This window comes from Loxodonta africana, chromosome 6 (assembly GCF_030014295.1).
Source record: "Loxodonta africana isolate mLoxAfr1 chromosome 6, mLoxAfr1.hap2, whole genome shotgun sequence".
Taxonomy (NCBI): Eukaryota; Metazoa; Chordata; class Mammalia; order Proboscidea; family Elephantidae; genus Loxodonta; species Loxodonta africana.
The window spans coordinates 36,335,680-36,362,960 of NC_087347.1; the positions used below are offsets into that span (position 1 = coordinate 36,335,680).

The window sequence follows — 27,281 nt, forward strand, 5'->3', positions numbered from 1 at the left end:
GACATTTTTTGTTTTCTCCTTATAAAACTAATATAAGCTCATTGTTTAAAAAAGAAAAATACTAAGAAATCATTTGTATTGCTCAGAGTATAATTCCTTCCTATCTTTTTTATACATCATTTTCATGACAGATCTATTATATGTAGTTTTCTTTCTTCTTTCAGTTATATCTCAAGCTTTTTATACTTAAAATGTTTTAATGACTGCATAATATTTCATGGAATAGGTGTACCTTAATTTTTAAAAACAGCATACTATAATATTTTTTTAGAGAGACCGCATCTTTTTTAGAATGGCATTGTGCAGTGCAGTACCACATGGTGCTTTATTGCTGGGACACTTGTCTTTTTGAGTAAGGGGTATAGTTCCCCTATTTCATACCCCAAGTAGGGGAAATGGACAGGGCACTGTTTTCTCTACACAATGTAATGCCTGGATCTTGCTCCACTCGTTATTTGAAAGAAGTCTTTAGGCTTTGCCGATTGAGGGACAAATAACGCCCATAGTGGGCCACCTATAGTAACTTTATATAAGTCTTTTTCTCTACAATATCTTTAAAATTGGTTGCTTTCATTGGGGTATCTAATTATGTGATGAATTCATTTCTTCAAATATTATCAAGGGAGGAGGAGAAGGGAGTGAATTCCAGCTATTGGCAGTGAAGAAAGTTGGAAGTGGTTGTTTCTGGCCTTAGCAGCTATAGGTTGAATCCTTCAAAGAACTGTTACTGGTGAAAAGAAGAGACCTGAAATAGAGATTGCAAGTCATGCAAAAAGTGATTCTTAGGTGTGTGTGTTTGTGGGTGTGTATGGGGAACTAAGGGGCTCTCGTAATCTCTTTGGTGAGAATGTACATTCTAATTCTCTACTCCAGTATTGATTTCTACTTTTCCTTAAGTGTGTTTAACATGAGAATAGTGTGAATATGAGAGGAAGTGTTGATCTATTCCACTTCCTCACATACTGGCCTAAAACAATATTTTAAAATTCTCTATTAAGTATTTATTCTCTGCTATTCCGTGAGTTTAGTTTTTCTGGCTACATAGTGTATTTTGGAACCCCTGGTGGCATAGTGGTTAAGTGCTACAGCTGCTAATCAAAGGGTCAGCAGTTCAAATCTGCCAGGTGCTCGTTGGAAACTCTGTGGGGCAGTCCTACTCTGTCCTATAGGGTCACTATGAGTCGGAATCGACTCGATGGCACTGGGTTTGGCTTTTTTGGTTTGGTATAGTGTATTTTAAGGCAAAGGGCAGGGCTTATGTACCATGTTGTGTAATTTGAAGAGAAAAAGGCCAACTTTGTTCAATATAGCATGGGCTGACATTGGCCTCTGTCTATATAGCCTGTCTTGTGAGTCGTATTTCCTGATACGGAAGGGCAGTCTTCTAGTATGATCTTCTTGCCTTGAGTAATTCCTGACTTTTAAGAATATCTTAGGAATTTCGATCTTTTTAATTCCCTGTAAATGATAGTGAGCTCTGAGTGTAGTCTAATGTCTTGGACTCCAAAATTCCAAGAACATATTTATCATATATTATTAAATAGCAGTGTTTTCCAAAGCAGCCATCACCATGTTTTAATGTTTTTTGATTGGATTGAAAATGCATCCTTACAGTTTATCTGTATTACAGTGCAGCAAGGAGAATAGAACATGGAACTTTCTTTCTCAGTAGTAGTTTTTTTTGGTTTTGGCCAGCCATTCAAACTAAAAAATAGCTACAAATTGCCTACTTAATGCTTCTACTTCCCCCTTTTCACCTTTTTATCTGTTTTTTTCTCCATGTTTTTGAGCTTTCTTCCCTTAGAATTTACATTAGAGAATGAAGCAAGCTCGCCCAGTAGACAGATGTATTCCAGTGGATTTTATGGTATGTTCATCTAAAATGGTTTCCTTTCCCTGTATTAAAAAAAAAAAAAAGTTTTAGCCTTTAGCCACCATAGAAAGAAGTATATGTAAGTGCAAGAACTCGTATTCATGCTTTATGAAAAATCTTGGCAAATTTTAATTTAGTAAATCCATGTTGTTTTTATTGTTGTTGTGTGTCATCGAGTTGATTCTGATTCATAGCAACCCTATATGACAGACTACAACTGCCCTATAGGGTTTCCTAGGCTATAATCTTTATGGGAATAGTTTGCCAGGTCTTTTCTTCCATGGAGCTGCTGGTGGGTTTAAACTGCAGACCTTTTGGTTAGCAGCTGGGCATTTAACTATTGTACCACCAGGGCTCCTTAGTAGATTCATATCACATTTAAAGAGAGGAATTTAGAGGTATATTCAAAATACTATGGAAAAATAATCTTTACGGATTGTTACTTCATTTACGTTAAGAGATAAAAGTAACCTCGTGAAGTTTTCCCTATGCTTTTATGGTTCTAGCATTCTAAATTTATAATCAGGCTCAGAGGTTTCTTATTTTCTAAAAGTATTTGAGTAGAGTATTATAAGAGTTATTTTAGTCCTTTTAAGAGCAGAATTGGGCTCAGTCAAAAGTTTATTAAATACTTGAATAATTTACCATGAAAAATTTTGACTATCTTTTGCTGGGTTTACAAAAAAAAATTAAAATTGGACTATTCTTCCACATCCATATACCATTGCCACTACCACCAAGCTGACAACAAAAATTTGGCTAATACATGCCCCCATGTACCCACATCCTTAGATTGTTTTATTCATTAATTATGATATAAATATATAATGTTTGCAGAACATTGATCTTGGTAGTGGTTTATAATAAAATATCAGGTAATAGATTAATTGACTGTCATTCTAGGCTTTTGGTTTCTATAATAATTAAGAGTATCGGAATAAATTGTTTAGAAAATTCACTTGAAGCTTTCCATTCATACTCTTTAAAAGCAAATTGAATTCCTATTCTTGTCATCCATAAACATCTTAACTGCTAAGATTTCTAGGCTTGTAATAGAGAAAACCAGTGATTTCAGAAAATCATTTTACTAGAGAAATTATTAATAAAATGTGAGCCATAACTTTCTGATTAATAGATCAAGTTCTCAAATCATTTTGTGATTTTTAAAGATTAGAAGAAAAGTTTTAGACCTGAGTCTCATGTCTTGCTCCTTTATAAATCAGAGCATCTTATAGTTCTCATCTGCTTATTATTTTATAAATTTATAATCAAGTCACACATCATCATATCCTACTATCAAAAATGAGCTTTTATAAACCAGAGAGTCAGATTTAGAATGTGACTTAAAGGCAGTGTTTAAAATACATAGGTACATCCACACATACATATATCCTGAGGTTATAAAGTCACATGAGGGGTGAGGGTTGTGTTGTCTGTCTCAGAATTTCCTGAGGATTTTCCACTTGTTCTGCTATTAGTAAGATTCATTGATTGACCCTGACCCACTACTTACCGCAAACAATTAAAACACTGTGGGAGATAAGTGAATTTATCAGTGGTTTACAGTGGCCATTTACAGTAACCACACTGATATCCTATTAAAGTGACTTATGTATCAAAGAAGTGAGAATAATGTACTTTTTCACATTGAATAGTAGGAAAACAAACAGATTTCAGTAAATCTCATTTATTTGAGAAGGATAAATGTTGATGACTTTTTCGCAAGTACCTTATTAACTAGAAATGTTTAAGGATGAATTGTTAGCAGATAGGAATATACTTAAAAAATAATAATAAAACTAAACTGTTTCCTGTCATAATGTGACAGCCACCTTAAAAACCTTAGAAACCTGAAAATATAAATAACGTTTACTGACAAATGATAGCTTTCCACTTACCTTTAAACCAGTCTGTTGATCCTCTAGCCAATTCAAAAGTTGTATCTTTTCATTCAAAAGGGAGGTGATGGCTCACCTTCTTCAGGGATAAGCCTCTTACGGAGAGGGGGGTGCTGAGGCTTCTTTAGTAACTGCTGTTGTTGCTAGCTGCCATCTGCTCATGGCAGCCCCCTACACAACAGAACAGAATGCTGCCCGGTCCTGAGATGGGTTATGGATCAGACCCTTGTACTTCATATGGTTTTCGTTGGCTGATTTTTGGAAGTAGATAGGTCTTTCTTCTAGTCCATCTTAATCTGTAAGCTCCACTGAAACCTGTTCACCACGTAGCAACACGCAAGCCTCCGCTGACAGATGAGTCATGGCTGTGCATGAGGTACACTGGCTGGGAATCAAAGCCAAGTATTCCAGATGAAAGGTGAGAATTCTACCACTGAACCATCACTACCCCCAAAGAAGGAAGAGTTACAAAGTATGCCTTAGACTCCTAGAATAAAAGCTTTTAGTTTCTCTTAGAAACTATCAGAGCAGCATTTCTTTTAAGGAGCCTGTGTAAGCTTCTGCCAGATGTGTTTCTGACTTGCTGGATCAAGAGCCTCTTTTTGTGCTGGATCTACTCCTGCCTTTCTGGAGCCTAACTCTCCTGACATGATCCCCTCTAATATCAACTACCCACTGAAACCTGTCTTCTTCCTGACCTTGAATAACTTCTCTGACAGCCACCTGGCCTTTGCAGTGCATAACTTGATATTGTCTGTCATCTGTGCCTTCTGCTCACCCTTGACGTGATGATAGCCTGACTCCATGGCGGGTTTCTCAAGAGCAGACTGTTATTTAGCACTGATACACTTAAGTGTTTTCATAGGCAATACATATTATATGTGTTACTGTCACAGAAAGTAACATTAAGATTTGAGATTGGACCTATTAATTTGAGAATAGCATTATATCCTAAACCTTTCTCAGCCAGCTGCATGATAGGAGCTAATTAGAACTTTTTATTAACTGGTACTTAAAACAGTTTTGACAAGAACTCTCTAAAAACTAAAGTTAATGTTTTAAAAATGAAATAGTTGTCATCAGCTATATTCCCTGTACTGGTCTAGCCAACAGTACATATTCAATTATATATTTATTAAATGTATGATAGTTATCAACATATTTTGTGTTTAATTATATAATAGATATTTTATATTTAATTATTCTCTTTGGTTTCACCACCGTAAGCCTTTCAGGCTCCTTTATTTCTAGGTACTTATTACTATATAAAACATTCTTGAGTTATTTGCTCTATCTGCAAGCTAATAGAATATTTTTATAACAGTCATAAATATGTTTCAAAACAATGATACTGCTGTAGAAAAACCATATCTTGTGTTTACCATCAAACACTGATTTTACTTGAACAGAATAGAACACTTAAAACTTAAATGTTCACTGGCAGTGCATAGCAGATTCACTTGTTGATGCTAGACTAGTATATTAATTAGCATTTGTCTATACGAATAAGGTTGAAATTGTTATTTTGAAGTGCCTAAAAAGCTTCATTATTTTATGTATATATACTGGTATGAGTGAAGTTAAATTTATGTGGTGATGAAGGTTAATTTCCTCCTGATGTTCTGACATTTAAAAATATTTATAATGTTTAAAAATATGAATATTATAAAATTATTAGACTTATTCTCATGTGTAGCTTACGTGAGCCATTTCATTATTTTATAGTTGTGGATTCTGTAGCATTAGAAGTTTAAAAAAATCCTAAAATATAGTAGGGTTACAGCACCGTTTCAGATTTTACTCAGATGGTATGTAATACAGATTTAGAGAGCAACTCAATGCAGTGAAACTTTAGTTCTTTTTTAAAGCTGTGTTGTTGTTAGCTGCCATCGCATCAACCCCAGACTCATGGTGACCCCATGTGTTACAGGGTAGAACTGAGCTCTGTAAGGTTTTCTTGGCTATAATCTTTACAAAAGCAGATCCTCAGGCCTTCCTTCCATGGTGCTGCTGGGTGGGTTCAAACCGCCAACCTTTCGGTTGGTAGCCAAGTACAAACCGGTAGTCCTATGTAATTTCACTCATACGCAAAAAGAATTTTATGTAAATAGTTAAAACACTGTCCAATATATGCAAATTTATCATTGATTTACAATGAACATTGACATTCTACTAAACTCATGCAAGTGTTTTCCAACCTAAGTAGATAATTTGTTTTGCGGGAAAAATAAGTAGGAATTATTTTTATAATCTGAATGTGTAATTCTTGATTAATGGCAAGTCTTTCACTAGTTGTTACCAAAAAATTGGCTAAAATTAATACTCCTCTGTCATAACAAACCAAGGCAATTTACATTTAGTTTTTCTTGTGTTTTTGTTTGTTTTGTTTTATCTCCTCTCCCCCAATTATTTCATGGCATTTTAGTGCTTCAGAGAATTTAGATGAGCTCTCTTCCTCCAGTAGTTGGTTCCTTAACCAGAAGCACAGTAAGAAAAGGAGAAAAGACAGGACAAGATTGAAATCTCCATCCTTGACTATCATGAGTACAGCAGCCCGAACAAGACCACTTCAGAGTTTCCACAAACGAAAACTCTACAGACTGAGCCCTACTTTTTATTGGACTCAGCAGGTAGGTTGCCTTTGGGAAAACATGAACAAAAGATTTTACCGTCAGTATGTATGTATTTTACAAATAAGATGTGAGTTGATATTGGATTGTTGTCTAGAATAATTAAATCTAGAAAACTTAAAAAAAATATAGTTTATAAATGATGTAATATAGGTATTGACAGTATATACGTGGGATTTAATAATTTTAAAAAAATAGCAGTGTACATACTCTGAAAACTCTCACATGCCCAGTTATTAAAAAAAAAAAAAAAAAACCACGTTTATGCTTAAACTAATTGAAGGAAAATTAGATATTAAGGCAGTTTAAAAAATTTATTGGTAAGGGTAATAAGGAAAACACAAACCTATCATATATTTGTCTTGTGAATATTTGATCAGGTAAACAAAATCTGCACAGCTGTCAGTTATTTTGGAGGAAATGTCATTGATCTCCCTTTTAGGTTTGGTATTTGTTAATCCTGGTAAGTGCTCCTTTTTTTTCCTTCTTCTAGAACATAAGCAATACAATTTTAAGTGTTCATGCTTATACTTTAAACAAATAAAATGCACTTCATTAAAAGCATTCATTTTGAAAACATTTTTCATTCGTAAACAAATGTTGGGTGTACATCTTTCCGAAAAAATCTGAAGCTGTGATGAAGTACAAAATAAGTTGTCTAGTTCCTGCTGTAAGACATACTTTTTAAAACTTCTTTTAGATTTCTTAATAGCATATTAAGGGAAAGAAATTGTCCTTGATGCTGTCATTTAATACTGATTGTTTCTAACTATTAGTACATTAACCGTTTCAAATAAATTTATATGAAAATCAAGATGCTTTGTTTCATTAGGAACCAATTTTAAGTTTTATCAGCATCCAATTAGAAATGTGAATTCTGGCAAATTAGTTTTTATTGATAGACTAATTTTTACCATTTAGTAGTTCAGACATTATTAATATGATTTCCCCAACTTGAAAATACTCTAAAAAAAATTTTAGTTTAGAATTAAAAAAATTATTTTACATGTCAGCCTAATGGGAAAAGATGATTTTTATTTAAAGTTGTTGCAAGCAATAGGTAAATGACGTTTTTGAAATGTGATTTTGTCATTTCATAGTCATAAGTAGAATTATCTGTTTAACACATTTTACATATATTTTTTTTTTTTTATAACATAATATTCTTACTGGAAGAAATCTGCTTGAATAATTTAGGTGGTTTGCTAGTTGTTACTAAAATATAATATATGCCTTGATAATGTAAAGATTGGCCTGGAAAGGTACGAACAGTTTTAAAATTTTCAGCAAACAAAGGAAGAAACAAGTTGAAATATTATTGTTAATAATAGACCAGTGGAATCTCTGGGTTGTGCAAATGATCAACACACTAGGGTGCTAACCAAAAGGTTGGAAGTTCAAGTCCAGCCAGAGGCATCTCGGAAGAAAGTCCTGGTGATCCACTTCTGAAAAACCAGCCACTGAAAACCCGATGGAGCACAGTCCACCTGATACCCATGGGGTCCCTGTGGGTCAGAACCGACTTGATGGCAGCTGGTGGCTGGCTTCATAGACTGGCGGCCTTGTTGTTTAGTAATTCTCAAGTATTCCTTATTATCTGTGGTATTCTAGTCATCATGATAAGCATTTTCAGTACATTTTCTTTGATTCCCATTTAACCATGAAATTTAATTAATTCCATCTTCAGATATGAAAATTGAGGTTTAGAGGGATTAAGTAGCTTGCCCAGAGTCACACAATTAGTAAGCAGTAAGTCTGACTTCGAGCCCATGTTCTTACCCACTACACTGATAACAACAAAACCAACAAATCTTTGGTGTATGTGAAATCAGTAAATACAGTACATTCAGAGGTTTGGCAGGGTCTTGTCTAGTTAAAGGTATTAAGAAATACATCATAAAAAATGGGCTTTGGAAGATAAGCAGAATTTTGAAAGTTTATGGGGGAGAGAAAGAAAGCATTTAAGTGAATTGGAATGTTGTTGTTGTTAGGTTCCATTGAGTTGGTTCTGACGCTTAGCAACCCTGTGTACAACAGAACAAAACACTGCCAGCTCCCGTGCCATCCTCACAATTGCTTTTATGCTTGAGCCCATTGTTGTAGCCATTTTCAGTGCATCTTTTTGAGGGTCTTCCTCTTTTTCTCTGACCCTCCACTTTACCAAGCATAATGTCCTCCAGGGACTGAATGGGAAGAGATGAAAAAAATATTGGAGGATAGCAAATTCCTCTCCACCCCACAGTTTGTCCTCCAAATTTCCAGACTAATAACTATTTACCTTTCTAATCTTAATTTAAATGTTATTTCCCAGGAAGAGTTCCTTGACATCCCCAGTCTGGGGCGTATATTGTTATAGCACCCTGTGTTAACCTCAGTTTGTTGGAATTCATCATACCAGTCTATATGTAGTAATCCATTTACTTTTCTGTCTTCTCACTAAATTGTAAGTTTTTAGAGAACAGGGACAATATATTTATTTCTGAATGTCCAGGATCTTGAACAGTACCTGTCCAGTAATAATGTGTTCAGTAAACAATTGTTTAATATTTGAAAGAGTGAATTTAAGAAGATATTTTAAAGGTAATGAAGAGTGAGAACTTGTGATTTCATGAATGTGTATGTATGTTCCCTAGCTTTGCTCACTAAAAGGGTCTAGAATAGTAAAGTTCAATAGAACTTTCTGTAATGACAGAAATGTTCTGTATCTATGCTGTCCAATATGGTAACTACTGTCCACACCTAGGGTTGCCAGGAGTCAGAATCAATTCCATGGCAACTGGTTTGTTAACCACTTGTAGCTACTGAACAGATGAAATGTGGCTAGTGCAACTAAGGACCTGAATTTTTAATTTATTTTATTTTTATTAACTTTAACTTAAATGGCCACATGTGGGTAGTTGCTACTGCATTGGATAGCACAGGTCAAGACTCAAAGTTACTCTGATAGCAATGAGTATACCTTGTACTCATATCTTGTTTTCTACTATCATTCCCCACTAAAAAGAACCAGGGTCCCTTGGAGAAATGATTGATCTCCAGGGCTGGGACAGAGAAGGTATAAAATGAGCCTGAAATATCTTAATGTACCAGAAAGCAAGGAAGTACTACAAAAATGATGGGGGGCATGCCAGAAGAACACAGGAACTACCTTGAAGAGTCTCCCACTGACCAAATCTGGAACTATTTGAGCATCAAAATAAGAACTGTAATGAATTCTAAACCATTAAAAAAATAGGAAGCCAAGAGTCCATACTAATAATAGATAAATAGAAAAACAACCAAATAGGAGGGAAAGGATGGCTTTTCTATATAGTAGAATGCTGATGAATAAATATGGAGTGAGTAGTGGTGAAATTAGACAATCATTTTGCAATCGTTATATAAGTATTGATTAGATAAGAATCATCAGTGGATACTAAATCTGGGATTGTGTTGGGGGGGTAGTTTGATGAGGAGAAGGATATTTGCATGGTCTTAAAGTGTCTCCCTCCAGATCACTTATTAGTTGCCAGGGGGGAAATAGTAACTATCAAGTAGGGAAGGCGACAACACCTTGCCTGAATGGTCAAAACTAATGTCCCTATGAGAAGGCTACAATATCACTTACGTAGTATTCTACCAGGGATGCATAATCTGAATTTAACTGAGTACACATCAGATAAGGCAAAAATGAGAAACATGCTATTAAAAAAAAAAAAAAAGAAAGAAAGAAAATCAGATTGGCCTATATCCTTAAAAAAAGGTCAAGGTAGTGAAAGCCAAGTAAGGCTGAGGAACTGTTCCAGATTGAAAGAGAGACTAAATAGATACATGACAACTAAATGAGTACATGATCCAGGGAAGAATTCTTTTGGAGGGGAAAAAAAAAAAAAAAATTGGGACAATTGGCAAATCTGAATAATAATGGTAGATTAGGTTAAAATATTTTATCCATGTTGAATTTCTTCAATGTGATAACTATTGTAGTTATAGAATAAAATATCCTTATTTATAGGAAATGCATATTGAAATATTAAGGAATAAAGTGCCTAAGGCATTCATTGCATGTAATAAATAAATTAACCCCTCTTCTGTGCATCTAGAATTGTTCTAGCTATGTACCAAATTTGAGCAAATTGAGAAAATAATCATTCAAATTATTTTCTTTAGTACATAATTCTTGAGTAGCCATACTGGTTGAGAAAAACCAATATAAGGGCAGTGGAGAGAGGTGGGAGTCTTCTACCTCTAGATCAGGCACGATATATATAGTTGGTTGGCCTGAGGGCTGGGAGAAGAAAAATCTGAATTGTGGTAACAAATAATGAATGACACTGAAATAGGAAATACATTAATTCTGTGGTACAGGACATGTCTGATTAAATGAGGGAAAGGAAGTAACTTAAGGACCTGAATGCCTTCTTAAACTGGGAAGCCAACGCAGCTTCTTTTAAGCCACACCTATTTCAGCTCCACCTATTGGAGCATCTGCTCTAGACAGTGGGAGGTATCTTGCTTGAGGACTTCCTCACCTCACTGCAACACTTCTATATTACAGGAATGTTTATGGCTTGACTTGAAGAGATAAATTTATAACACATGTAGCATTATTTCTATGAGAAAATGTGCTTTATGTAATTGTAGACAAGTGTGGAAGATACCAAATTCTAAAGAGTCTAGAAGTTATTTCCTATGGAGAAGCAGTACATTTTAATGGTTTCATGCATGGGTTCTAGAAGATACTGTTTGGATTGAAATCCTCATTCTACTAAATAATAAAGTGCAGTATTGTGCAAATCACTCACTACCTTGTTTTGTCATCCATAAAAATCAGGCTACCTTATAGAGTTGTGTTGATATTAAATAAGATAACATGCTTGAAAGTTACTTAGCCCAATGCCTGGCATGAAAGTCCTCATCAAATGTGAACAGTGATTACAATAGCATTGGGAAATCAGTGATGGTTTTGGAGTGGAGGAGTAAAATGATCAAAGTATTATTTTTGAAGGATTAATTTGTGAACAAATAATTTAAGAACCAGACGGGAAAACTTACAACTGGGGAAACGGGAAAAACAAAACAGTTATGAGGTTATTCCAGTAGACTAGTTGTAAGGTTTTAAAGGGTTAGAATGATGGAATTGAAATGAAAAGAACAGATATTTAAAAATAACATTGTAAAAAAAAATGACTGCTCTTTTAGCTGATTTGGTAAGGTTAAAGAAAAATTTTCAAAAAAAAAAAAAACAAGATGAGAGAGATGAGGCACAGAAATTATGGTATTACTGAGTCCAGTTAAGATGCTCAAGTTAAGTCTTAATGTTCTTTGTTGCCATCAATTTGGCTCTGACTCACAGTGACCTTATGTGTGGCTCTGACTCATGGTGACCTTATGTGTAACAGAATGAAACATTGCCCAGTCCTGTGCCATCTTCATGAATGTTGGTATGTTGAGTCCATTGTTACGGCTATTCAGGTCTTACTGTTGTTATTGTTGTGTGCTGTTGAGTTGATTCTGAGTTATAGCAACCTTATATGATAGAATAGAACTGCTTCATAAGGTTTCCTAGGCTGTAATCTTTATGTTAGGAGCCCTGGTAGCACAATGGTTAAGAGCTTGGCTGCTAACCAAAAGGTTGGCACTTTGAGTCCACCAGCCATTCCTTGGAAACCCTGTGGGGCAGTTCTACTCTGTCCTACAGGGTCACTATGAATTGGAATTGACACGATGGCAATGGGCTAATCTTTATGTTGTTGTTGCTGTTAGGTGATGGCCCTGCGCCATCCTCACAATCGCTGTTACACCTGGGCCCATTATTAAAGCCATTGCGTTGATCCATTTCGTTGAGGGTCTTCTTCCTCTTTTTCATTGACCCTGTACTTTACTAAGCATGATGTCCTTCGTCAGGGACTGGATCTGCCTGATAACATGTCCAAAGTATGTGAGACAGTCTTGCCATCCTTGCTTCTAAGGAGCATTCTGGCTGTACTTCTTCCAAGACAGATTTGCTTGTTCTTCTGGCAGTCCATGGTATTATGTTCAGTATTCTTCGGAAGGGGAAGGATTTCTCTTTCTGTAGGGGAAGGTCCTAGTCTTTCTAACTTCTGCTTCCTGGTTCCTTAGAGATCTTCATGTGTCTTGGTATCTGTCTTACCCCATCTCTGCTTCTAACTTGCCTTTTTTAAAATCTCTTTTATATATCAAAAGAGATTATCTCAAGATACACCCTACACTAATCATGTCTCAGTAACATAACAAAGATGCAAAGGGATTATAACCACAGGCATAGAGGTTAGGATTTACAAAGCATATTTTGGGGGGGTCATAATTCAATCTGTAACACCTAGGAAATTAATATATCGAGCCACTGCTGGTTTGGATTGTTATTAGTTGCACTGAGTAGATTCTGACTCATGGCGACCCCATGTTTGGAGAGTAGAACTGCATTCCATAAGGTTTTCAAGATTGACCTTTAAGAAGCAGACTGCCAGGCCTGTCTTCTGAGGTGCCCTTGGGTGGTTTCAAATTGCCAATTTTTTGGCTAGTAATTGTGCCCTTAGCTGTCTGTGCCACCCAGGACTCCTTTGGATTTCATACTGCCGAATAGTATTTCTCCCAAAACATCTTTTTTAAAAGTTAAATTTTATAGTAGCTTTGTTCATGTTTATAAACTTTTTTGAAAAAAAGTTTCAAAGTATAAGTGAGCTCATTTTTTTTTTTTTTTACCATTAAAAACATTTTTTTTTTCCTAAGGAATGAAACATTTTATTCATTACTTCACTAAAAGTTTTTTTTAGCACACTATACATATTCTTATTATTCCTAGGCAACTTTATTAGGTAGCCTCTATTTTGTGTCTTCTTTCTGGAATGGCTATATACATTAAGAATGTAGATATGTAGCTAGCCCTTTTTCAGAGTTCTTTGAAGTTAAAATTTCCTTTTCATGACCATAATTGAGTACTTAAAAAGGACAGAATATCTTAATTACTAAGTAACTAATACCTAGAGTTTCAGTAGCCATGTGAATTAGAATTCTGACTTTTAGCAAGGGACTGTCTCCATAAGAAAATGATGTACAGGTCTTTTAATAGTATTCTACTGTTTTAAGGAAATACTTTAATTTGAATGTTTGGTATTCAGCTATGATTCATGCTACTGTGCTCTCTGCCAGTTTTATCCATGCTGTTGCTGATAAACCTTAGAGTTGGTCATCTTCTAGCTTTATTAGCTAGTATGGTTCTTAGTTGGGCATTGTATGTATCTCATAGCTAATTGCCTGTGCACTATTACTTCACCCCGTCTCTCTTAAAAGTAGAACCTTTTTATACACAGTGACAATGTGTCCTGTTAAAAATATACATCTTCTCATACATAACCATAGAGGAGAAAAAGGCAATTTTATGGCCTTACATTTGAAAGCTTATGTAACATGGACAAAGGCCTTTAAAAATATGTAAGATACTAAAGCTGAATCCAAAAGAAATAGAAAACCTGAATGGTTTTATAACTGTTCATGAAAGCCCCCAATAACATGTTAGAGAACGATAAAAGAAACACAAATACAATAAAGGATACAATGAAGATTAGAAGAGAAATTAAGAAAGTAGAATATGATCTATAATAATATGATTACTAAGGCAAACATGGTTTAAGAAAATAATAAAATTAACAATCATGTGGTAAGACTGCTCAATAAAAGAGAAACCAAAAGATTGGGAATGGAGGTTATATAACTACAGATGCTGCAGACAGGAAAAAAATATTAGAATATATTATAAATTAGAAGAAACAACACAGATTTCTAGGAGAATATAACTCATCAAAATTGACTTGAGAAGAAATAGTTAAACCGGAATTGTCTTAAAACTATTAAGGAAAATGAATCAGTGGTTAGACATCTTCCCACAACGATGAAAATGCCCTGTCTGTAGCCAAGCTTTATGAAATAATTAAGAAACTGATCATTTAAGTCTTATACAAATTCTTTTAAAGAATAAATGAGCGGAATAGCCCCCTATCTTGTTTTATGGGATTAATTTGATTTTTGTACCAAAACCAAAGGATTAGTTTAATTTTTGTAGCAAAACCAACCAGGTATAATTCAAGAAAGAGAAAATTAAAGACGTGGAACAGATGAACATATATGCAAAAATCAGAAGATATTAGCAAAATGAATCTTTCAAAGTATATAAAAGATACTAGGACTTCCACTTACCTGCTTGCAGACCAGCAGTCCCACCTAGAACAGCTAGAAAAAGCCACGTAAAATCCAGTTACCATTTTTCTTAGGGCAGTGGAGAGCTGCTGACTCAAGAATTACAGAAGCTAAGTCTCCAAGGATGGTAAAACCTAGGATAACTGACTTGCACACCATTTTTATCCTGGAGCTGTGGCAGAATTTTTCAGATTTGGTGCAGATGCCCATGGTTGAGAGCCATGTGGAACATTTGGGGTAGTGTTTTGGGAGGCCTGAGCAAATGGCCAGTTTTCTCCTTAGAAAATTTGCTGAATACTGGGGCTGTACAGAACAGGAGACTTAAAACAATGAAATAGAAAACAAAATCAGCAAATCCAATTGCTGAGTTTTTGAAAAGAGTAATGAAATTGATAAACCCCTAGCAAAATTCTTTAAGAAAAAGAAGAGAAAACATGAATTGTTTATATCAGGAACGAAAAAGGGGACATCACTACAGATCTTCTCACAAATGTAGTAAGATTATGACAAAAATATAACAACTAAGATAAAACGACAAATTTCTTAAAACAGTTTTTTAAAACTGCTACAATAAACGAAATACAAATACTTCTGTCAGAGTTACTAAAGCAGTTATTGAAAACTTTTCCCACAAAAAAAAATCTCTACAACAGATAGCTTCCCTAGTGAATTTTCCCAGTATTTAAGAAAAAATACACCAGTCTTATGCAAACCTTTCCAAACAACAAAAAAAGATGGAGCACATCCTAACTCATAAGGATAGGAAACCTTGATGCCAAAATCTGACAAAGACATTAGAAGAAAATTATTATCAATCTCTTTCATGAATACTGAAGCAGAAATCATAAAATATTACCTAATCAAATCCAGTGATATTTAAAAAGGCTAATATATCACATTTAATATGTATCTTTTTGGGTACACAGTTCAAACAACAATATATTGCAATGATGTGATGCAGTGAGAATGCTTGTGGGAGTGTAAATTAATTACAACCACTTTATAATACAATGTAGCCTTATCTAATGGAATTGAATATATGCATTCATACATTTGTATCATCCAGCAACTCCACTTCTAGCAGTGTACTCTAGAAAAATTCTTAACAGCCATGTACCCAGACAAATATAATAGTACTTATATTAGCATTATTAGTAATAGTAAAAAACTGGAAGAAGTCCAGATGTTTATAAACAGAAGAACAGTGAACCGTATGCACATGATGTTGTACAATAAAGGCAAGAAAATACATTTAGGATTATTCTCTCCATATGGATTTTAAAAGCATGCAGATTTAAACAGTAAATTATATAGGAATGCCTATATTTACGTGGAAAACTAAAGAAAACCAAGAGAATAATAAAATTTAGGATAGCAGGTACTCCTGAAAGTTTGAGAAAACAATGTGATTAAGGAAGGATATTGTGGTAGTTAAGATATAGGTTTAATGGCATTTAACAGAAACCCCAAATAGTGAAAACAAGATGTAAGTTTCCTCCTCTGTAACAGACTGGAAGTATTCTAGGGCTGGTGTGACACCTATGTTTTACATGGTTATCTAGGACCTAGGCTCCTCCTGCCTTTTGGTTTTATCTTTTGAGAGTGTTACCCTCGTGTACATGGTTAAGATGATTACAACCATATCCAAAGTAGCAAGGTGGAGGAATGGAGGAGTAAGTGACTGTCTTAAGATTAGTTACTGGAGATTGCAACATGAAGTCCCCTCATGTCTTCTGGCTAGAATTTAGGAACACAGCTGCAAGGAAGCCTGAGAAATGTGCCTAGCTTAAAATCTGGGGGTATAGAACAAGGAAAAGGAAGAAATCTTTGTCACAGGCTTATGTGGGCATGAGGTAAAGGGAGAAGGCATCAAAGGTATTGGTATCATTCCTTAAGTAGGATGGTGGATATATAAGGTATTTTTCAAAAAATTATTTTCACCTATAAACTATATATTTTGTATATATTGAATATTTCATTATTAAAGTAAAAAAAATTCAGTGGATACTTTTCAGTTTTACATCACTTGGATTTTATGTAGCACATATTAGTGATCATACCTTATAGATACTTGAATTTTAATTGGCAAGAAGCTCTTGGTCCTTCAGTAGATGAAGTCTTGATACATGCTACATTACGCTTGGAGCTTGAAGACATTATGCTGAGTGAAATAAGTCAATTACAAAAGGACGAATATTGTATGACCTCACTTACAGAAAAAGACCAGAAAAGGCAAACGTATAGAGACCAAAGTTTATTAGTGGTTACCAGGGGTGGGAGGGAGGGGGAAAAGTAAGGGAGGATATTGCTTATGGAATACTAAATTTTGGTTTATGGTGATAGAAAAATCACATTAAGGGTAGGGTTGCACAGCCGATTCATGTAATTGCAGTCAATAAGTTGTATACCTGTAAAAAGTTGAATTGGCAAAAGTTGTGTGATAGATATATTTAAAACAGTGACCAAAAAAAAAAAAAAGTAGCTGCTGAGGCTGCTTATGTACAACTGGGATTTGGTTCCTTGGTTTGGAGGTTTAGGGTCATGGTTTCATGGGACATCCCAGTTAATTGGCCTGATGATGTGTTTAGTGCTGCTCTACCTCCTAATTTGTTACCTAGTGCCTGGGGTCTTAAAAGCTTGGAAGCAGCTGTTCAAGGCTCAGCAATTGGTTTCTATTCACCTTAAACAACAGAGGAAGAAGGAAAGTTGGTAATAAGAGGAGGAAATGGAATGTGAGGCTGATTCCCTCCTTTGTCCTGAGACCAGAAGAATTGGACATTGCCAGGCTGCCATTGCTGAACATTTTGATCAGTGAATCTATAGAAGAATCCAGATCAGAAGGGGGAAAATGCAGAACAGAATTTCAAAATCTCATGTAATCCATACTTTCTGAAGCCATAGAGGCTGGATGAACCCCTGAAACTATTGCTTTGAGACACTCTTTAAACCTTAAACCAAAAATCCCCTGAACTCCTCTTAAAACCAAACAGTAGTTTAGCTTAACTAGTAAAAAATGTCTGCCTTGAGCATTATGCTCTTTTAAAATCTATCTAATCTCTATAGATAGGAAATCTAAGGGGTTTATATTAATGGGGGAGGAACAACTCAGAAAAGGAGGGTGAGAATGGTTGCACAACTCAAAGAATGTAATCAGTGTAATAATGTAGAAACTGTTGAATTGGTGTATGTTTTGTATATATCCTCAACAACAATAAAATAATTATTTTTTTACATGAATCCCTTTGTCCTTTTTTTTTCCTCCATCCATTCCTTTTCATTCTCCTGGGCCTCACTTGCTCTTGGGGTGGGGGGAGGGGGTTAGGGTGTGGGGGGGAAGGACCGTGACTTAGATGTCTCTCACTTGTCTCCATAATTGTGTAGGATTCAAATTGCCTAATGTGTTTCCTGTATTTGGAAAATTGTAAGAGAAAAAGAATTGTATTCATAATGTTCTAGCCATCTGTGGAAAAAGGAAGGTTTAGTAACTTTTTTTGGGGTAGTTTTTAAGTAAATGTTATTTCTAAGTTTAGAAATGTACATTTCTAAAGTGCGTCAAAAAGGAATAAATAATTCTGGAATGAGTCAAAAGTACCAATTCATCTTGTAAAAGTAATAAATAGCCACCATTCCTGGTAAATATATGCATCTAATTTTTTAATATCATGAGTCGGAATCGACTCGACAGCACTGGGTTTTTGGGTAATATCATGAGAATAAATCTCGAAGTGACTCATTTTTTTGTAATCATGTATCCACATGGTATATCTTTTTATAAAAACTCGTCAATTTACTTGACTACCCAGAATAGCAACTACATTTCCCATCCTTCCTTGCAGTTAAGTATGGTTATGTGACCTAAGTCCTGGCTGATGATTATAAAGGGAAGTGATTAGTTGGTAAATTTTAGCATATAAAAGTAGGGACTGTTTGCTTTTTCCCAAAGAAGAAACAGTCTCAGGTATACATCTGAAATGTTTTATGTGATATTTTTATTTTTGAAAGCAAAAACAGACAAAATTCACTTGGTCAGCATTCAAGTTTTAACTGTATGTCAGGGACTATGTCAGGCCCAAGGTAGAAGACAGAACAAATTGTATTCCTAACCTTCAAGACACTCATTGTCCAAAGGAAATCTAGTTGAATGCTATGGTAGAGATATGCCCAAGGTGCTGTGGAAACAGGAAATGCCAAAGGTATTCCGAAAACTCAAATTCCAGAAAGTTGACAAGCCTAAAGGAAGTTTATAAAATAAAAATGTTTAAAAATATCATCTGAAGATCCAGTTATTATGATCTTTTTAAAGATAAGTTATATAAACAGATCAACCCTAATGTTATTGTAGGAGGTAGAGGTAAAAGTGAAGAGAGTCCAAGTTAATCCTATTAATTAAAACAAAACAAACTTTTCTGTTTTACAGTTTTTCATGGATTATATACTGATTTTATAACTAGAATAACTTAAAATCCATCATTAAGTAGAATAATATGTATTTTTTAATGCAGTAACATAACATTTTTACTTTAGTAACATGATTTTCTTGAGATTCCTGGCCTCAAATTGTAGCTTTATCTTAAGAAGCTTAGTAATGTAACATACTGCATATTTCCTATCTTTTAAAATTACTTTAACTTGACTCAACATAAAGTACTCACAGTACTTCACTGTCATTCCAGTGTAGAGATTGTCTAAAATTAGAATTTAAGACAGACTCCAGTTTCATTCATTAGTTGTTTAATAGGTTGCAAGATGGAACACAGTCTACGCAACTGGTCTTAACATGGTGCATGCTCACCATCACCTACAGTTCTCACTGATCTATTGTGTAACTATTTTCTTTTGATCCAAAGTTCCTCGGACTCATTTCTCTCTACTGTGATTTCTTAAGGTGTGGGAAAGACCTATTTTCATAGACATTGCTCTTCACTTTGAAAAACTGGAAAAAGGGGTTAGTTAAACACTATCCATGGCCCATTCATCTGTAGTGTCTCTCACCTATTCTACATCATTTTGAAGTTCTTCTCCATGATGACTTATTCAGTGTCCTCATATACTGTATCTTAACTGTTACACACTCCTCTGATTCTGTTTTCAAGCAAAAATGGAGTCCTTAAATTCTGTTTTTTTCCCCTTTGCAGACTTTGCCTTCAAAAGAGACAACATTCTTAAATACTACACAAATGCCTTGCCTGCAATCAGCTTCAACTTGGAGTAGCTGTGAATGCAACTCAAAGTCTCAGCTACCAAGAGAACGTTTATCAGAGTTGGATTCCTCTTTCCACTCTGTTCTGTCATTACCATCAGGTAAGCCTCTTCATGTAAAATTTCTAAGTAACTATTTTCTATGGTGAAATCTAATCTTATACGTACAGGGATGCTAATTAATTTTTATTGTATTATTTTATCACTGGATATTAGAACCAAACAGTTCTAGAGGAACTAATCTAGTCATGTACCGAGTTAATGTTCTGTTTGTGTAAGTTGATTTTCTAACTCCTTGGAAACCAATTTGATTTATCTTGGAAAATAACCTTTGATCTCCTTTTGAGTATTAAGTTTTTAGCATTTTATTGGTAACATGACTGTGCTACTTCTCAGTAATTCAGTGTTCTAATGTTTTGTTTTACATGGAGATTATTTTCTCTGACCTATAATATTCCTTTATTTGAAATCTGCATTGAATTTCACCAAGAGGGAAGAAGATTGTCCATGTTTAGGTATAGTAAACTTTTGAACCTCAGGGGTATCTGTAATATACAACTGAGTATAGGAGGCATATATATCTCAACATCCCTAAAGTGGCCTTAAATGTCCAGCTCTTGGTTTCTATTTGAGAACTGAAGTAAATATCTCCGGAAAAAAGGAAACACCGTTCACACTGCTTGTCTCATGTTCTGTTCTTTATAGGAGGATAATGGGCTTTTGTTTCCTTTTTAACTTGTGGTTCTGATCATCTTCTAAATTCTTAAAATCAAGGAACCACTCTTTGTAAAGCACGATTTTTTTTTACTTATCCAGCTGCCTTGATTCTTAGTTTAGTTTTTACTGGTATTAGTGTGGCTTCTTAGCTACACCATACTTTGAAATAAATTGCTGGCAGGAATTGAAGAAACCTTAATGATGAGAAACAATAATCAATAGCAATAATGCAGCCAAAATTTGATCTTGGCATGTATGGGGCCCTAAAAAAAAAAAAAAAAAAGTTTTTTTTTTTTTATGTATACTAAGCACATTGTTTAATTCTCACACAACCCCATGAGATAGCTGCTGTTGCCATCTTCATCTTACATGAGAAAACTGGAGCTTAAAGATGTTATTTGCCCAAGATTACACAGCCAGTAAATGGTGTAGCCAGGATTTGTACCTAGGTAATCAGTCTCTAGAGCCATACTTCTAACCATTGCTCTTTATTTCTGTTTTCTTATAAGTAAACCCTGAGGCCTGGTATAAATGTCCTTCATCCTAAGTCTCTTATGTCCCCTCTAATACATAAGATTAGCTTCTTTACCTACTAGTTAGGGTTATCTGCTCCTTCTTGCATTCATTTAATAAAGATCTCAATACCTGCATATACTAGGCACTATTCTAGGTGTGGAAAACCCTGGTGACATGGTTAAATGCTACAGCTGCTGACCAAAAGGTCAGCAGTTCAGATCCACCAGGTGCTCCTTGGAAACTCTATGGGGCAGTTCTACTCTGTCCTATAGGGATGCTATGAGTTGGAATTGACTTGATGCAATGGGTGATACTAGGTGTGAGAGGAAGTGCTCGGCTGCTAACCGAAAGGTCAGTGTTCAAATCCACCAACCACTCTGCAGGAAAAAAGACCTGGCAGTCTGCTCCTGTAAAGATTACAACTTAGGAAACCCTGTGGAGCAGGTCTCCTGTCATGTAGGGTTGCTGTGAGTTGGAATCGACTTAATGGCACACACATCATACTTGGTGCTAGGAGTGTAACTATAAATAAAGCCTTAAAGGTACTTGCATTCTACTTAACACAACTGAAATGTAAACTAAAAAGTACATAAAGCGTCATAAAATATTCTGATAAAAAATCCTTAGGTCACAGGGCAGGTACTAAAGAAGGCTTATGGGTGGAACAAAGACCTTCCCTAGTTACATCACATTTTCCCACAACTTGTGAAGAACACTGAAAATATTCTCATTATAACAGCCAATGATATTTCTTTGGAGAAACAAACTTATGTTTAGGTAATTGGAAAATAAAAGGACTGTAAAATGTTTAAGCACCATTTTAAGGGAGAATAATTAATTTATATTTTCATATGATCATATTCTAGTGCTAGGATTGAAATTCATCCCATCTCTGTCCCTTGGAACAACTCTATGATGATATTCATGAACCCATTATCTTTGCAGGTGTAGACCTGCCATTAAAATACATCAACCTTTAATTAATATGAAGCACATCTACTTTATTACTTAGCACCTGTATGGTTGTCAGAATATAAACACAGTAAATTGAACATCTGTTTTATTTGCTTCCTCTTCATCCCGGTAGTGAAGGAGGGATTCTTGCCCTAGGGTTATAGAAATGGCCAATCTCATATAACACCAAACACAGGACAGATGAGATCAACAGCAGTTTATCAGTCATGAATACTCACAGACCAGGAGAGTAGGACACCACATGTCATGCAGGGTCACATGAGGGTTACACTCAGCAATATAGTAAACAAGTAGGAATGTAGGACGCAGGTGTAGTAACAAGAGGGCGGAGTGACCCCAATTCTTGCAGGAGGATATGAGTGGTTCATTTGAGTAATTCTCTAGGCTGGCAAAGAACTAAAGTCCATTACTCAGGGATGAACAGGTATTGTCCCTGTCCCCATGATAAGGAGGGGTTATTTGACTAGGGACCTTATCCACAGGAGCAGAGTGGGTAGGAGAACTTGCAGTGAGGCCTTTGGAGGCCTTCCTGGTTTTAGAGGTCAAGGCAGCACCTAATATTAATTTTAGCTTTATACTACAATGTCTCGCTAAGTCTCTATGTAAAGGAAGGATAGTCATTAGGTGTTTAATCTTTGTAAAAGTAGATTCATTTGTGATCATAATAACGAGCAAACTAAAAAAAAAAAAAGGAATGTGAAACTTGATGTTTTCATAATAGGTTGCATCTGAATTTGTGTTTTCCTCTAAGTAATTAAAACAATGTAGTCATATCTTTGGAAACTCTATGGGGCAGTTCTACTCTATCCCATAGGGTCGCTATGAGTCGGAATCGACTCGACAGTAGTGGGTTTTTTAATTTTTTTTTTAAGTCAGTCATATCTTTTGGAATCTCGTTATTTTAAATGCAAACTTTATGAGGAAGGTATGGACTTAGAATCCAGTGGGTTTGACTATATGTTTTATTAAAAACATCTTTGGCATATTTATTTCCACTAATCTGTGAATAAAAAAAATTTTTTTTTAATTCACAGAATAGTGTTTATTAATATTTACTATTGACTTTACATAATGTACTATGACATTGCTCATCTGTGAGTTTTTTTATTTAGTACATATGATTGGTTGTTTCCAAAATATTGCTACCAACATGCTTGAAAAAGAATTTTGCTATGTCCGATGGTTGTGACTTTTTAACCTTTTGCTTATTTTCCTAAGCTTATGTGCTATTTTTATAGGAAAAAAAAAAAACTCATTGCTGTTGAGTCGATTCCAACTAACAAAAGCAATCATAATATTACAGCCTGTTAAGAAGTAGAGTTCACTGAAAATACTTGTTTTTTACTTTATCTTTCTAGATGTGCCTCTTCATTTTCAGCTTGAAACATTGTTAAAAAAGACTGAAATAAAAGGAGATCTTGCTGAAAATAAATGTGTAGGAGAGTGTGTCATATCACCATCACCTGGTATGTTACATTTACAAACCTTGCACTTTTCACATCTTTCATACTTAGTACTTATGTCTTCTAAGGCAATAAAATCTAACAAAGGAATAAATGTAAATGCTTAATTTTTAATATTCACTCTTCACAAATCATAAACACACACACACACACATACACAGAAAAAACCCAGGAGAAATGTGTGATACTTACTAAATGAAAATTATTAAGTATTATTAGTAAATATAAAGTAAAATTTAAATAAACAGGGAGAAACCATTTCTGAATGGTAGGATTAATAGTATCAGGATGTCAATTCTTCCTATTTATGTTTAATGCAGTGTAACTTTATGTTCTATTAGAATTTAAGTTAACAAAATAATTCTAAAGCCCACTGCAACAGTAAGAAGGGGGAAATAGAAAAGGAATTGCTGGAAAAGTATTGAGAGAATCAATCCCAACCCCATATGGAAACATGACATAAATCTGTAATATCATAGAATCTATTTTGCTTGCATTTAGGACAGTAGATCCATGGAGCAGACCACACAGGCTCATACTTTATTATATGAGAAGGGAAAAATTATAAATTAATGGGAAGGCGAAGAATTATTCAATAAACTACTGTTAGTCTTTTTTGAGAAAGGTTTGTCTACATAATGATTTCATATGAAATAAATTATAGTTGGTTCCAAGAATTTTAAAATAACACACTAAAATTACAAAATTTAAGAAATTAGAATGCAATATTTATGAATTCTCTGAATGGGGGTGGGGATATTGTCTATTCCTAGAAGCAATCAGAATAAGAAAGAAAGCAAATCAACGTATTTTGTCAAAGCTAAAATCTTCTCATCAAAAACTCATAAAAACGAAGGTGAAATAATTATCTACCTCAAAAATTAAGAGTCAAATGAATGCCTGTTAGGACTGGAGTTCTGAAAGGTAACAGATTTCAAAATTTATAAAAATAAGTAGTTTTTATAAATACTGGCAGTAACAACTTAGAATATATAAAGGAATAAATTATCCTAGACACATGAACAATAAAAATATAAAATATCTAGGATTAAACTTAACAAGAAACTTCATGAGAAGACTTCAGAAGTTTAACTGAGGAACTTAAAAAAGAGGACCTGCCTGTATGAGAGAAATATCCTGTTCCTGAATCAGAAAACAGTAATGTAAGATGTCAATTTTCTCTACATTAATTTATAAATGCAACATAATTCTAATCAGAACCACACAGGCGTTTTTCTTTTAGAACAAAATTATTCTGAAGTTTATCTCAGAGAAACAAGGTTGAAGAACAGCCAATAAAATAAAATCAATAAGGAGGAGGTTTTACTACCAGATATAAAAATGTATTATAAAGTTATAATCATTAAAATAGTGTGGTACTGATGGAAACCAGATCACTGGAAGTAAATGAAAAGCCTAATCAAACCCAAGTGTTCATATTACAGTGGACTAGTGTTAAGAGTCAGCATAGAAATAGGTAGTCTGGCCCACAGTCCATGCTCTAAACAACGAACTAACCTTTTACTTTCTCTGCAAGAAGTGGCATTAAATAATGACTGTTTGTAAAATACAAACTAAAATGAGACCCCCTACTTCATAAAAATACAGCATATTAAAATAAACTAAAATGGATGGCCATTAAAATATATTACAGATAGATTAAATAAATATTAAAATGGTGTCTTACGAGAATTAGAAGAAATACTAGGTGAGAGTAATAATAATAATAATGAAAATTATAATAATAGTTACCATTTACTGAGAGCTTATGTGGCAGCTACTGTGCTAAGTATTTAATACTTTGGCTTATTACATTAATAAGTTTAAACATTATAATAATCAGTTTTTCAAGGCTGTAGTAAAATCAGCACCCTCAAATATTTTAGATAACATTAAGAATTGATACAGACCTTTTGGGAAGCACTATGAGGTGCATTGGAAGCCTTTAAAATACTTATTTTGTATAAGCTCACCGAGGTAAAAAACCAACCTTATTACTTTTGTACCTGCTCAAAATCAATGCTTACTGAACTGTTAACTCTATTCTGACCCAGTAATTCCATTTCCAAGTACCTAGTGTAAGAAAATATCCGAAATATGAAACTGCCTTTATTCACAAATATCTTCATCCTAACATTATTTGTGATAGTGAAAAATCAGAAACAACTTGAAGAGCGTAATAGAGATACGGGTTAAGCTATCCACTTCAGTGGTCTATTGCAACCTTTAAGAATACCTTAAAAAAAAAACTTACAAGTTCACATAAGGATGGAAACATTTATCAAACAATGGATGAAAGATTTTATTTTACGTATGGTACAATTATAACATGTAAACATGTTTTTATATCAACCAAATGCAACTTGTAAACCTTGTTGGGATCCTGATTTGAACGAACCATCTATACATACATACACACAAGTACACACATTTTTGGATAATCAAAGAAATTTTAACATGGCCTAGCTGTTAGATAATATTAGTGAATTATTGTTAATTTTGTCATATGTAATTGCTGACATACTTATAGAAGAAAAGATATGTCTGGGATGTGCTTTAAAATTATGCCAGCAAAAAAAGTTGGTGGGGAGATGAACAAGATTGGGCATGGTTGCTCATTGTTGCTGCTGAAGGACAGGCACATGGCACTCATTAGTCTATTCTCCTTGAAAATCTTCTACAGTGAAAAGTTACAGAGAATAAAAAAAAGAGAAAGAGCCCTGAGGACAAAGGGCAATTGTCTATGCCTAGGGAAAAAAGACTAAAGGAATAATAGGCAAGTATAGGTTATGTTTGGGTACTTTTTTTATATATTACACTCAATGGAATTTATTCCTGTGGCTAATTTTTTTAAAAAAGGAAATATATGTATGCATATAAGAATGTCCATAACAGTAATATCACTATGGTTATGATAATAATTTCAACTATCATGTCCAAAAGCTAGGAAATAGCTAAATGATACCATCCCTGATCAGAAGATGTTAGGCAACCATTTAAAAAAATAACAATGAAGATTGAGTTATGAGATAAAATACTAAGCTATACATTAGTTCTTACTAAAATTACAAATTAAAATTTCATATTTAGAATGTATTATGTATGAATTGTGAAAGATGTCTGAAAGGGAGTATGCGAAAATGAAATTTGTTAAGTGAGATTAGGTGATTATTTTTCTTCTAACGTTGCTCTACTGTTTAACTTAAAAAATGAAGCCAATGTAAATATGTTAGCCAGAATAGTAGTAATGTAGCAATAATGTAAGGACAGGTTAGTAATGGCAAATTAAGATAGAGATGGAATGCTTTTGAGTTGAAGTCTACAATAATAATAGGCAAATTAGCAAAGTACTCAATTCTTATTTTTTGTCCCAATCTCTCATTCCCTACTACTCCCACTTCGAATAATTAAGAATATTGAGGGCAGAGGTGGTTGGTTCATTGGTAGAATTCTCACCTTCCATGTGAGATCCAGGTTCAGATCCCAGCCAGTGAACCTCAAGTCCAGCTACCACTTGTCTGTCAGTGGAGGTTCGTGTGTGTTGTGATTCTGAACAGGTTTCAGCAGAGCTTCTTCTATACTAAGACAGACTAGGAAGAAAGGCCTGGTGATCTTTCAAAAATCAGCCAGTGAAAACCCTATGGATCCCAAAGGTTCAATCTCATTGTGCATGAGGCTAACGGCAGTCGACTGCAACAGATTTCATCCTACATTAAGTATCTGCCTTTGATTAAACAGCTACCCATTAATTTTTTATCATGGTTTCTACAGAATTCAGTAAAACTAAAGTTCATTTTTTGAGCCCCTACCATGT

The 27,281-nt window shown here is 34.5% G+C and overlaps 1 protein-coding gene and 1 long non-coding RNA gene across 14 annotated transcripts in view; one reads left to right on the forward strand and one right to left on the reverse strand.

The window, feature by feature from the left end:
• LOC111748917 (uncharacterized) overlaps nucleotides 1-16,876 on the reverse strand; it is a 60,496-nt gene extending 43,620 nt beyond the window's left edge. For 3 of the 4 annotated variants that reach the window (XR_002784376.2, XR_010322238.1, XR_002784375.2), the window contains exons 1-2: nucleotides 3,772-6,201; nucleotides 1,758-1,896 (exon numbers count right to left, since the gene is read on the reverse strand). This is a non-coding gene — a long non-coding RNA (uncharacterized LOC111748917). Of the gene's footprint in view, nucleotides 1-1,757; nucleotides 1,897-3,771; nucleotides 6,202-6,747 lie in introns of those variants that run through there. The other variant, XR_010322239.1, reaches the window with a different exon arrangement.
• The window catches only part of KANSL1L (KAT8 regulatory NSL complex subunit 1 like), a 125,343-nt gene that overhangs the window by 78,336 nt on the left and 19,726 nt on the right, over nucleotides 1-27,281 (forward strand). For 7 of the 10 annotated variants that reach the window (XM_023541866.2, XM_064286723.1, XM_023541893.2 and 4 more), the window contains exons 6-8: nucleotides 6,197-6,401; nucleotides 19,733-19,898; nucleotides 23,363-23,470. In XM_023541866.2, the coding sequence (XP_023397634.1) occupies nucleotides 6,197-6,401; nucleotides 19,733-19,898; nucleotides 23,363-23,470 (479 nt within the window). The remainder of the gene's footprint in view (nucleotides 1-6,196; nucleotides 6,402-19,732; nucleotides 19,899-23,362; nucleotides 23,471-27,281) is intronic. The other 3 variants (XM_023541868.2, XM_023541875.2, XM_023541886.2) reach the window with 3 other exon arrangements.